Source organism: Gymnoscopelus braueri (assembly GCF_963280865.1).
Source record: "Gymnoscopelus braueri genome assembly, chromosome: 2".
NCBI classification, from domain to species: domain Eukaryota; kingdom Metazoa; phylum Chordata; class Actinopteri; order Myctophiformes; family Myctophidae; genus Gymnoscopelus; species Gymnoscopelus braueri.
The window spans coordinates 55229775-55242837 of record NC_137604.1 but is presented as its reverse complement, the minus strand read 5'-3'; the positions used below and the strand labels follow the sequence as shown (position 1 = coordinate 55242837).

Here is a 13063-nt window from a genome sequence, read left to right as displayed (position 1 = left end):
AAAATGTGTGCAAATCTTAGTATATTTTTAGAGCGAACATTTTTAACTCAAATCTTTGTTTCTGGGGGTCCCTGGCACAAAGGGTCAGCAGCCAAATACATATAATTTTGGGGGTCCTTGACATGAAAACATTTGAGCACCACTGATATAGCAGACATTTGGATTTAGAAGACATTTGTAGAATCGGCCTCAGGTCTTAACGGGTTAAAGGACCGACGCGTCAATTTACGTCACTGTATCCTCCCGGGTAATTATCAAGTGATGAAAGATTTCACACCAAAACCCTGAAATGTATTCTTTTAATTTAATTCAAAATAAATACTACCACGGCAATGCAAGTCCACTATTGGGTTCTTGCCCTAATGTTTTGGTAAGAAAACAAACAAGCAAACGATCAAAAAAAAAGAAAGAAAAAGAAAAGTTTGGATAAAAAAAAAAAGTCTTCAGTTAATGCATCCAACATCATCATCATCATCATCATCCTTCAGCAACTTTCAAGTGGTGCCTTTTGACTCGACAACAGAATGGGTTACACTGTCTAGAATGACACAAACATATAAATAAAACGGGTACTATGGTACAAAAGGGGGGGGATGAGGATCAGAACAACCTGATGAAACCAGCACTGCAAAAAACTTCACCATGGTCCCACGTTTTTTTTTTTTCTTTTTCTTTTTTAAACAAGGGGGAGGGGTCTGTAGAAACAAACAGACATTACAGTGCATACTCCACAGTAAATCCATGTCCTCTCACACAAACTTGGATGGATGCTGCTGGCCACCCACTGGACCCAAGGTGACAAGAACAGCTCAGGCTCGTCTCCACGGAGACATCCTCTCTGAACATACAAGTTGACGCAGCGTTTAAAAAAAAAAAAAAGAAAAAGGATTGAGTGCTCCAGTCTTTTGACACTTTTTTTTTCTCTTATCCTTCTTTTTAATATTATTAAATGCAGTTCGGAGTCATTTTTCTTTCTTTTTCGCATTTCATTTTTTTTTCCGGTCACTATTCTTTTCAGCAAGCTCGAAGTACAGTCACACACAAACAAGTTCATGTCTGTCAAGATGCCACGAAAGAACAAAAACAAATAAAAAAGGCATTGCATATTTACATTACAAAGGTGGGGGAACGTCTTTCCTTATTACACTCCCTTTCCTCAACACAGTCTGCATACGCGAGAGTCTCACGGCTCAGTTTCATGTGATCTGTGATATGATCAGTGACTTATTGATACAGTCAATTGAGATTAAAATCAAGTGTGTGAATACATTTCTTTAAATGTTTTTTTTTAAATATATCAATACTGATTCGTCATTGGTCAGAACCCCTGCCGTTTTGCTATGGTAGTTTGTGTGTGTGTGTGTGTGTGTGTGTGGGGGTGTGTGTGTGTGTGTGTGTGTGTGTGTGTGTGTGTGTGTGTGTGTGTGTTTGCATGCGAGTTCTCCTTTGACCAATACTGATTTCTTAAGCCCGTCACAGCCCGTGATGGCAGGGCTCACAGCTATAGTTTACTATTAGTGTTTGTGTGTGCTATGACAGCATAAGGTTTGACTCACATGTCCCTCATACAGTAAGCCACGTTCATTGTGTAAACATCCATACCACTAGTTCTACAGCTATGAGAAAGAAAAATAAACAAAACAAAAGAGGTCAACCATCCATAACCTAAATGACTGAGAGAGAAAAAAGGCCCATGTTTAAAACTATAGTAGTAGCTTCTCCACCCTGCTGGGTGTACGAAGCCATAACAGTATCTGAGTTGTATGTGGTTGTGCTCTGTGTTGCCTGAGTGAACCGTGCAGTTTCTGGCAGGTTAGTGTTTCTATTTGAAAAAAAGAAAAAAAAACTGAGGAAAAGGATTTAAAGAATAAAGAGAAAAGAAAAACACTGCAACAATTAAGGGAATGATATAAACTTGTCTGTTCCATTTTCTTTCTCTTTTGTTCATTTTCTTTGTATATTTTCTTTTCTTTTCCTGTAGACAGTGATTTTCGTTGCCATGGGATAAGGGAATGTGCACTACCATGGCGATGTATGTATGCGAAACAAAAGTTGGTCTTGTGAAGCCTAATTTATACTACTGGCGTAGATCTACAAGCTCGTAATGCGTCGCAGAGCAAGACATGAGCTTGTACACCTGCTATTCTCGGTGCACGACACCCGTGCACAAACTAAGTATAACTCAGGCTTGAGTGAACCCACGAGCCATGCACGCATGCTGCCTTCAAGCCCTCCTGGGAAATTCCTACTTGCGAGTTTAGAAGTTGCGAGTACGACGGGTTGCGTGTTCCAAGTGGTTTTGGTTGGAAACAAAATGGACGCTGTAGAGGAAATGACTTCAGTTGTTTCATTGGCAAAGGGAAGAAGCTTATTTTGCGCAACTGCCACATGATTTGTATTAGGTATGGAATTTATGTTTCATCATTTCATTAAGCCAATTACCTCAATATTATCTCAATGGTTCTCAAAGTGGGGTCAGGGACTTCCAGGAGTTGACATTTGTTTTTGAAAAATCTTGAAAAAGTTCTATCCCTGGCACAAAATCTCTTCAAAAGGGGTCCGGGGCCAAATATGTATCAATTTGGGGGTGCTTGACATGAATCTTGCTATGACGCGTCAATGAACACAGAACACACATTGTTGTCGCGTGACCAACAATGACCAGTAACTCTTACCACCACAATTTGAACGCCATTATTTTTTTATCGACACAGTACTAGCAAAGTTGAGGCTCGTAGAAAATGTTGAGTTTACGACACTGCTGGGGTCATCCGCGTGTGCTCGTCTCGTAATTACGATATTTCCAACATGACTTGAAGGCAGGATTATTCTCAACCAAGAATGACCCCCAACCCCCCACACACATGCCCTCCCACTCCCCCAAAACACCCTGTCGGTATGATACGAAACATCTGCACACATAAGGCAACATTTTTGGTTTTGTTCCCTAAAACGGCTCTTCCAAACCAAGTGCAAAAGAGTCAAACGAAAACAAAAAAGGAAATAAAAAACAACAACCAAAATAACAACCAAGAACGCAACCGGGTTGACAACCTAATACTGACAGAGAGAAAAAAATAAATAACAAAAACATTGCCTTCTGCAGTAAATAGCGCTGAAAATGTAGGAGACTTTTTTTTTTTAGTGTGGGGAGACCGGTTTGAGTCTATCCCACTGTGCAAAACCTCTTTTAAAGTCCCTAGAAAGACTTCTCCCAGTCTGCGTGGCAGCAGAGAAGGAGAAAAAGAGGGGAGACTTTTTTCCTAAAATGGCTACGCGTTTTCCTCAAAATGGCCACGAATGGGGGCAATACTGGCTGGCCGGCTGGGTTGGAGCGCTCACTCTCGCCCGCTGGCCGAGTAGGAGAACTGTGGGAAATGGGGCCTTCGCTCGCTGTCGGCCGCATCCATCCCATCTTCATCAACTGAGGAGGAAGAAAGGGAGAATGGTATTAGTGTCAACCACTCTATATATACCCTATAGGCTATATACTGTTGTTACAAGCTCGAAACGCATTGTGAGCTTGTGAATCTTCAGTTTTAGATTGTTATTTTATATTTTTGCCTAATGTTCACCTATTATTATGACATTTTATTTAGGATATGATTAACTCTTTCAGTGCCATGCTTATTTATGGAATTTTGGTTCTGAGTGCCACAACCAAAATTAATTGTAAAAAAAAAAGTGCTTAGGAGCCGAGATACAGCCTTTTTCAGTAAAAAGTTAAACAAGAAGTGAATGGAGCAGCAAATCTTCAAATCATCATATCTTGGGTTCTGAACATGTTTTTTTTTTTCATGACGTATTTGATGTATTGTGGCACACGGGGCGTCAGGCCTCATGACGTATTTGACGTATTGTGGCACTGAAAGAGTTAACTACACTGAATTTAATTTCTTTACATTTCACTCGTTTTGGTCAATTTGAGTGCACAATATATGCTTTACTAGTCCTAACCTGGGGATGCGTGCACTCAATCTATGTGTGGGCTTGGGAACACAATTTTGCACCATTGAGCCAGGTTCCTCTTTGTGCTGGCGTTCTCTCTCTGGCAATATGTGTGTGTATACTGTAGCGCCAAAGCCAGGTCCACCCACCGTCCGGCCTGGTTATGGGACCACGAACGTGGCTACAGATGCCGTAGCCTGCAGGACAACGACTGTGACTACAGATCCCACAACAAAAATGCTAATTTACAGCTTAAATTGGGGGAAAGTAAAGAATCGGCTCCCTCACTCCATATGCCAATGGTCAATGCCCATGTGTTTGGATCGATTGGGGAAACCACTGAGGAGATAAATGGATTAGGACAGACAGACAAACAAAGTTGTGTTCATTTAATAGTAGGATGTTCGCCTGCTCTCTCTGCACATCTCTCATGCACCCTCACTTATCCCTCTAAACCTCCAGAAACGCACCCACCCTCCCCTGCTCTCTCTGCCTGCCCCACTTGCAAACCTCGATCGTCCACTTCCTTGGATGTGTTAACCATTTATCAGGCTCCCTCTCTGGAATCATTCCCTGTGGTCACTACGGTAAGCACATAGCATACCATCGAACGTTGATGGGGCTCGAACGACAAATCGCCACCGTGAATGGCCCAGCAATGTGTATGGGGTTTTTCTGTGCTCTCTGGGGGTGTCCTGGATTCCTGGTGGTTCGTGTAGGAGCCAAAATGAAGGCCAGTGTACCCGAACGCAGCGCACTGTGGGTGGCTGGGTGTTACTGTGCGGAGGGTGCAGTATTAATGAAACGAAGAGAACCAAACCAAGGGAATAAATGATTATTTTTTTTTATCCCACGATTTCGTAACCCTTATTTTTTCACCCGGTGCCAATTTTCTAAGTGATCCTGGGCGCTACACTCCCCTCACCAGCCTAGGGAGGCCAGGGCCGAGCTCATGCCTCCTTCAATGCATGAGAGCCAACTGACCTTCTTGTCACCTGACAGGGGGAGTTTCCCTGGTTGGACATAGCGCGTGGAAGGAACACGTTATTCCAACCAGTTCCCTTCTCCTCCATCAGGCGCCCCGGCTGTCATGGGGGAGGCGGTATAGCAACCAGGATTACTACATGTTTTTGTGAGGGTATTAACTACCCTGAGAGACACGGGGAGAACATGCAAACTCCACACAGAGTAGAACCTTTCGCCAACCCCACCTAGGGTATGGGCGCTGATGACGCAGAGGAGAAGACACGCCCCCAGCACCCAGAGCGTCCCCGGCGGGACCTTCTAGCTGTGAGGCGACAGCGCTACCGACTGCGCCACCGTGCCCCCAACAAATGACTGAATGACTACGTTGGAAGAAGTGATGATTTTGACAGCAAATTTTGATTTAGTTTTAGTCAGTCTTTTGAACAAAATTCCATGTAGTCATATTTTAGTCATCTGAAATGTTTTAGTTTTTGTCTAGTTTTAGTCGACTAAATATCCTAAGTTTATAGTCGACTAAATCTACAGTTGATTTAGTCGACTAAAACTTATTTTGGCAGACCTTGTTGGCGTCGTAATGGCTGATTTTACACTTAGTTGCATGCTGAAAATAGCCGATCTACAAGCTCGACGTGTTGAGAGCTTGTAGATCTGCTATTTTCAGAGCGCAACACCTAAGCACAACCAAACATAAAATGACTTGTCTTTTAGTTCTACTGCATCTCAATTCTCCACTAGTTCCTCCCTAACATTTTCATCTAGTTTTTATTTGTTGACGAAATTGTCAATATATTTAGTCTTAGTTTTAGTCATCGTAGCTTAGTTTTTATTTAGTTTTCGTCAGTGAAAAAAGGTAGTCGACGACCATTTTTCATCATAGTTTTAGTCGACGAAATCAACACTGGACTCGCTTGGAAGAAAAATTATGAAGATAAAAGAATTTACCGGTAAGCTGCAGGGACAGATGCACCTGGGAAACTGTGAAAAATGGCACTCACATTTTTCTGGGGGAGTGATGGTGATGGTCTGAGCCGTGAACTCCTCGTCAAAGTAGCGTGTGTCCGTCTCAGAGGAGACCTGTGGCATGAAGGGCGGGACCAGCTGGAGAGGACAGGTAATGGGAGGGTCAGTACCTTTTCCTTTTTTTATAAAACCACTTAAAGGGGAAGACCACTCATTTTCAACATTGAACTATGTCTTTAATACACCTTATATTAGAGCTGTTGCGTGGAATTAAGAAAAAAGTCCCCCCCCCTTCTGTGTTGCCTAGAAAAGGATAATTGATTGAGGTCATGTGATCGGTGACATACGCAGGGTGTACTTTTGGCTCCGCCCCCTCAGCCAAAAGTACACCCTGCGTATGTCACTGATCACATGACCTCAATCAATTATCCAGTTCTAGGCAACATAGAGGGGGGGGGGGGGGGGACTTTTTTCTTATTTCCACACAACAGCTCTAAGGTGTATTAAAGACATAGTTCAATGTTGAAAATGAGTGGTCTTCCCCTTTTTAACCCATTAAAACCGGGAAGGCATCTGTGTCATTTTAGATTTGAGCAATATAGGTATAGCAACATAAGTTTTTCAGAAAACGTTTAGGATTTACTTACAACATTGGTTTAGAAAAGTGGTATAAAAAATAGCAGAACTACAAGCTCACAGCGCTGCGAGCTTGTACATCTGCTATTTTTGAAAAAAAAATGTAATTACATTTTTTTTAACACAAATCTTGTCTTCTGGGGGTCTCTGGCACAAAACATTTTCAGATGGGGGTCCGCGGTAGCCTGACACTCAGCCTGAATTTTCATTTCGTTTCACTCCATTATTCAGTCTGAAAGCCCTCTCAATGCAGCGGAGTTCTGAGATGGGGGCGTGGCCAAAGTGGGACTCCACTATGAGCCAACGCGATTGGTTCATACTGGATTGTCCCGATCCCGATTCGTCGTACAGATTTTCAACCGAGCAACACCCGCCTTCGAAAGCGTCACCAGACCCTGAATGCTAGGCAAAGGATTCAGGGGGTGGAGCCAGGCTAGGTCCGCGGCCAAATATATATCAATTTGGGTGGTCCTTGGACCACCTTTTCCCCCTCTACACCAAATATCTTCGCCAAAAATAGCAGATCTACAAACTCACGCACAGTGAGCTTGTAGAAGTGCTATTTTGGGCCGATGTTCCACCCAGAATATGGAAGCTGGGTTTCAAGTGATTCATCTACTGGTAGATAGATCAATTGCAGGAAAACATACTCCATAATTACATGCTGTGCTATACAACAACCACATTTCAGGCTCACATTGCATCAGTTGAGCACAATAATCAAAACTCCAACTCCAAATTAGTAATACGTTAAGAGAATAACTGTAAATAAGATAATTAAAATACCATGATGGATCAAATTTGGGTGGAACCTAACCTGTCCCTTAAATAAAGTTATTCTCTGTTTATTGCAAAATGTTGTTTTGTCCAATCTGTATGGTAGAGTATGTTAATACAATATAACTTTAATACAATTGTCTAATCGCAATTATTTGAGATAATCTCAATTATTTTTGCATAATCGTTATAATCGTCTCCATGTTGAAACATTTTCACACATTAAAAAAATAAATTAAAAAAAGCAGAAATAGCAGATCTACAAGCTTACAACGCGTCAGCTATTTCTGCTATTTTATATGTATAAAATGATTAAATATGTTAATAATTTATTTGTATATTTAAGTTATTTTTAAGTTACATCAGCCATGTGCATTTTGTTATTACGCAGCCTAAAAGGCAAACATACATTTTATTTGTATTCATACGTTCTAATGTTCAATGCCAAACACACAATTAAATCGTTAATCACAATTATTTGAGTGACAATTAATCGTGAAATGTGTAATCGGTTCCATTTGTTAGGAGTTACGTTATCACTGAGTATTTTGCAGTGTGGCGGCTATAGATCCTGCACATACCTTCTTGTCGTAGACGTCCTGCCAGTCGACGGTGACGAAGTAACTGTGGCGCATGATCTCCTTAGCATCATCCGGCCCTCCGCCCAGCCTGCCGGTGAAAAACCAAACATCATGCTCCGCTCTTTCATGTCGCCATCAATTGAACAAGAATATCTGCCTCTGCTGCCGTGCCCAAAAATAACTTCCCAGGGTGAATGAGTTCACTCCCTTCAGGTGCAGTAGCCTCCTTTTTCCTACTGTTTTTCCATCTATGTTGGAATTGAGACAAAAAGGTCTATCTCACGGTGGGGTATTTAACTCCAGCCAAATGCACGCACTGTACAGTATTATATATTGATCATATGTATTTGATTATATTTAAATATTTGTTATTGCTTTTGGTTTATTGCATTAACTACAATGCAATAAAAGCGCACCAATACACACATCATACACAACACTCTCAGTTTACATACTTACACGCCTACACCAAAGGACCGCAATGGAAATAAGCTTTCGAGCTTTCTTGTGACAGTTGTGTGCAGTTGTATGTTTTGTGCATACGTATGATCATTGTTAATAAAGATGTCAAATCGAATGAAATACCAGTCCGTTTGACTGGTATGGACTAACACCAAGGCGTCATATTTTGCCACTTGGTAATGAAAGCCCTCTAGCATCAGGTTTGGATGCAAGAGGACATCAAAAAACTTCTATAGAAGTCTGTCACGTGATGACAGAATGCAGACCATGTAGACTTAACATCGAAAACAACACATGGCACAGTTTCAGTTTTGTTTTTGCAATAAGAATGTCAACAGCAAGGGGCGCCCGCTGGCCTAGCGGTCCAGGCGGTACATACGCTGGTAATCCAGCTTGACAGTGTGTCGCGGGTTCGACTCCCGATCCCGACGACCTTTGCTGTGTGTCACCCCCCCATCTCTCTCCCCATTTCCTGTCAGCCTACTATCCTATCAATAAAGGCGGAAAAAGCCCCCAAAAAAAGAATATCGACAGCAAGGCAGACACGGGCACTTGCTCGGCTATCGCCTTATTGGGCACGCCGCACGCCTCACAGGACTCAAGCCCACTTCTGCCAACTCAGAGCTGTTCGAAGTTGCATACCGATAGTCGAAGTTGCATACCGATAGTCGAAGTTGCATACCGATAGTCGAAGTTGCATACCGATAGTCGAAGTTGCATACCGATAGGCTGGAAATCGGTTTATGATTGTTCCCTTGGCGTCAACATGGCACGCAAAAGGGCACCCGTGGCGTCAGCGTTTGAACACGAAAGGCACCTGACCAAGCAGTGAAATATGATGCCTATATGAAATATGATGAGAACGGGTTGTTTTGGGGGCCATCATTTGGAGGCCCTACTGTATTCAGAAAACCTAGTTGGCCAGCGAAGTGGCTGGTGAACCGCAGGATTTTTACAAGCCACCATAGCCTTGAAGACAACAGAAAAAAGTGATTGCATCTGTGCATGTGAACAAACATCAGGACGTTGGTTAATATGGTCTTCTAGATTTAAGATCAGAGTAAGCAGAGTAAAGAGTCAGCTGTGAGTCAACAACTGTCTTTATGAACTGGAAAATATGTAGCTGTTCCAGCATATTTGCTTGTTGACTCATTGAGTCAAGAGACTCCCTTGGGTTCCTGGGCATGTCTCTGTTCCGGATGTACAATGTGGGAGTGTTCAAATGTTTGAGTTTGTATGTGTGCATGCACGGGGACGTGTAATGCTGTGCTTCCATATTTGTATTAACCCATTAAGACCGGGAACGCAGTGTCATTTTCAGATTGCTTTGGCTATTAAAAATAGCAGATCTACAAGCTCATAGAGCGGCACTCGCTATGATCTTGTATATCTGCAATTTATTTGTGAAAGATCATGAACATTTGTGCAAATCTTTGAATATATATATTATTATTATTTTAAGACATTTGTAACTCAAATGTTTGCTTCTGGGGATTCTACAAATGTCAGTTTTGTAGAAAACAGTTTTCTGAAAAACGTATGTTGCTATAATATCAGTAGGCTGCCCTAGCCTTCTAGCTTTCGTGCCTAGAGGGGCGGGTTTAAGGAGAGAGAATGCGTGTGATCCCATTGGTTCACCGATCTGTTCGTCAGCCCCCGCCCCGTCAACACAACATTACGAGCGACGCCCACTGCACTCTGGTTGGTTGGGGAAATGAAACACTTCCTATACCCGGAACACAGACTCGCTGATCCAGGCTTTTATTTTTTAGCAAAACTAATAAATAAAAGCCTGGAGATCGAGGCTATAATATCAGTGGTTCTCAAACATTTTTCATGTCAAGGGCCCCAAAAATTATATGTATTTGGCCACAGACCCCCATATCAAAATATTTTGTTCCAGGAACCCCCCAGAAGCAAAGATTTGAGTTACAAATGTATACATTATATTCAAAGATTTGCACAAATCTCAAAATCGATTTTTCGAAAATAGCAGATCTACAAGCTCATAGCGTGGCAACGAGAGCTTGTATATCTGCAAAAAAAATTATAGCAAAGAAAATGACACAGATGCGTTCCCGGATTGAATGGGTTATGGTATAAAAAAAGAAGGAAATAAAATAAATGAAATTCCATTTATTTGTGTCGCACACCCAAAATAGCCGATTTACAAGCTGTGTGTGTGTGTGTGTGTGTGTGTGTGTGTGTGTGTGTGTGTGTGTGTGTGTGTGTGTGTGTGTGTGTGTGTGTGTGTGTGTGTGTGTGTGTGTCCATCCATGCATACCGTTTGTTGGGATCCTTGATGAGCAGGCCAGACAGCAGGGACTTGGCGTCAGACGACAGGGTTCGTGGGAACTTGATCTCCTCCATGAGGATGAGCTCAAACAGCTTCTCGTGGTCCTGGTTGTAGAAGGGCAGCCGGCCGCACATCATCTCATACGTGACCACGCCCAGTCCCCACCAGTCCACCGCCCGGCCGTAGTCGTTGTCCTCTAGGACCTGGGGACATTGAGGGGGGGGGGGGGGCGACAACGTGTCATTCAACACGCAGTGGGGGGATTTGAGTTAAAAATGTTTGCTTTAAAAATATATATATTCAAAGATTTCCCTAAGAGCTTGTATATCTGCTATTTTTGAATGGCCAAAGTATAAAATAATGGTTTAAGTGGTTACACAGATGCGTTCCCCATTCTAATGGGTTAATTATAGTTCTTCGTCTATTGAAAATTAAATGTTCTTTCCATATATCAAAGTTTATTATATCTATCTATAAATTCACAGAATTTCTGTATGTCTGTCAGGGTTCAAAGCCACGATATATTTTTTACACAACATATCGGTCAAAACATTGGTAATGGGTGGTCTAGGACGTCTAAATCGGGATAGGCATTGGACCCTAAAACGTGGCATCGGTGGGGCTCTAATCATGATAGCATCTGACCTCAGGCGCCAGGTACTCTGGTGTTCCACAGAAGGTCTTCATGGTGGCAGCGTCAGTGATGCCCTCTTTGCAGAGGCCAAAGTCAGTGATCTTGATGTGGCCATCTTTGTCCAACATAAGGTTCTCCAGCTGATTGAGGTTAACATGAGGTGGTGTTATCATGCCAATTAAGACTATTATTGTAGAAATGCAGATAAAAGTAGATTGAATATTATGTAGATTACGTTGCGGATTTGTTCCTGCCTGTTCGTCATGTTATAGTACATGTGAGGATTGAACACTTAAAAATTGGAAAATTAGACAAAGGCTAATTTGGAATAGTGCAGAGACAATAATTTCATGTCTGCATTCCTTTGTTCCAATTCTTCATTACGATAATTTTCCCACAACATCAAGTAAAGAAATGTTAATATCTTAATTAATTGTGTGAGGTTCTTCATATAACATTAGACATGTCATCGTGTTTTGATATCAGCAAAAACATACAGTACTATAAGCCCTATCTTGTACAGAAGTAGTTGACGGTGTGTGTGGTCTACCTTCAAATCACGGTAGACGATCTTAGCAGAATGTAGGTAGTCTAAAGCAGAGACAATCTCGGCACCGTAGAAGCGGGTCCGGTCCTCAGAGAACACTCGCTCTCTCGATAAGTGGAAAAACAGCTGCCGAACAGAGAAAAGCACATCAATAGTACACTAGCATCCCATGGCGGGGATGGGATTACACCAGGTGAGATTAAATCACATGTTTAATACATGGCAGGGAGAGGTCTTTTAAATGTTGCATTCTCACTGTATAAGGCTTACAGAGAAAAGAAGAAAAAACTCTCTCTAAATCTCTAATCTGATCGATATGAGGAGATGGATGCTACAGTGGTAGCCGGGGCATGTTTATAAGGCTGGCGTCATTTAGAAACCTTGGTCTCCCCGAGAACCAAATTATCACTGCTACCTCGGCACAAGGAGAGCAAACAAGTTATCAGTACAATGGAGAGGAATACAGCTTGTACAGGTGGGTTATTTTACCGTTTAAGGGCCCACAAACAGATATGTGATGAGAAATAATGATACGGGCACTTTGTTTGAACTCTTCGAGACACCCTGTTTTGAAGTGGAAACCTCATCGTGCCCATGAAGGTAATAATGACGAGGCTCCTTACCTCTCCTCCGTTGACGTATTCCATGACAAAGCACAGTCGATCCTTAGTCTGGAACGAATACTTCAGAGACTGAAAAAAGAAGAAGGGATTAGACTTACAGTAGGTATAGGTTGTTAGTTAGGCTTAAATCAGGTATGGTATTTTTAACTGTGCTGTATTTGTATGTGGGACTACGGATAGAATTGAGCTTCTAGCTAAATCCAGAATATTTACATGAAATCATGTTTATTGATTGAAATGTTCATTAACACATTAACCGCCAAGAACGTAGTCCTACGGTCCGTTAAATCCAACTGTTAAGCGCCGAGACCGTAGCCCTACGGTCCACGGTCTTTTCGCGCTACAAATGTCCGGGTTCACTTTCGGATTTTTTTTTATCCACTTCCGTTTCCGGTTTGATGACCGGAAACGGAATTATTTGGGATCCGGTTTTGACGATCACGTCCGCTCCCATTCTACAGACGAAACTGAAACTCAATTCTCTTCCTGTAGTTTTTTCTCCTCGCATTTCACTGTTTAACGTAATCCGCTCTAACTACAACATGGATGCCCCGTTTGACACGTGATTTTCACTGGGAGATACGTTGAGATGTCGCGGATGTAAACAGACCG

General features: G+C 42.2%; 1 protein-coding gene across 2 annotated transcripts in view; it reads right to left on the bottom strand.

The window, feature by feature from the left end:
- Window positions 1-287: 287 nt before the first annotated feature.
- akt3b (v-akt murine thymoma viral oncogene homolog 3b) overlaps window positions 288-13063 on the bottom strand; it is a 29004-nt gene continuing 16228 nt past the window's right edge. For both annotated transcript variants that reach the window (XM_080419727.1, XM_080419728.1), the window contains exons 8-14: window positions 12452-12520; window positions 11832-11954; window positions 11293-11421; window positions 10636-10850; window positions 7890-7977; window positions 5931-6033; window positions 288-3424 (exon numbers count right to left, since the gene is read on the bottom strand). In XM_080419727.1, the coding sequence (XP_080275853.1) occupies window positions 3339-3424; window positions 5931-6033; window positions 7890-7977; window positions 10636-10850; window positions 11293-11421; window positions 11832-11954; window positions 12452-12520 (813 nt within the window). In that variant the 3' untranslated portion in view covers window positions 288-3338. The remainder of the gene's footprint in view (window positions 3425-5930; window positions 6034-7889; window positions 7978-10635; window positions 10851-11292; window positions 11422-11831; window positions 11955-12451; window positions 12521-13063) is intronic.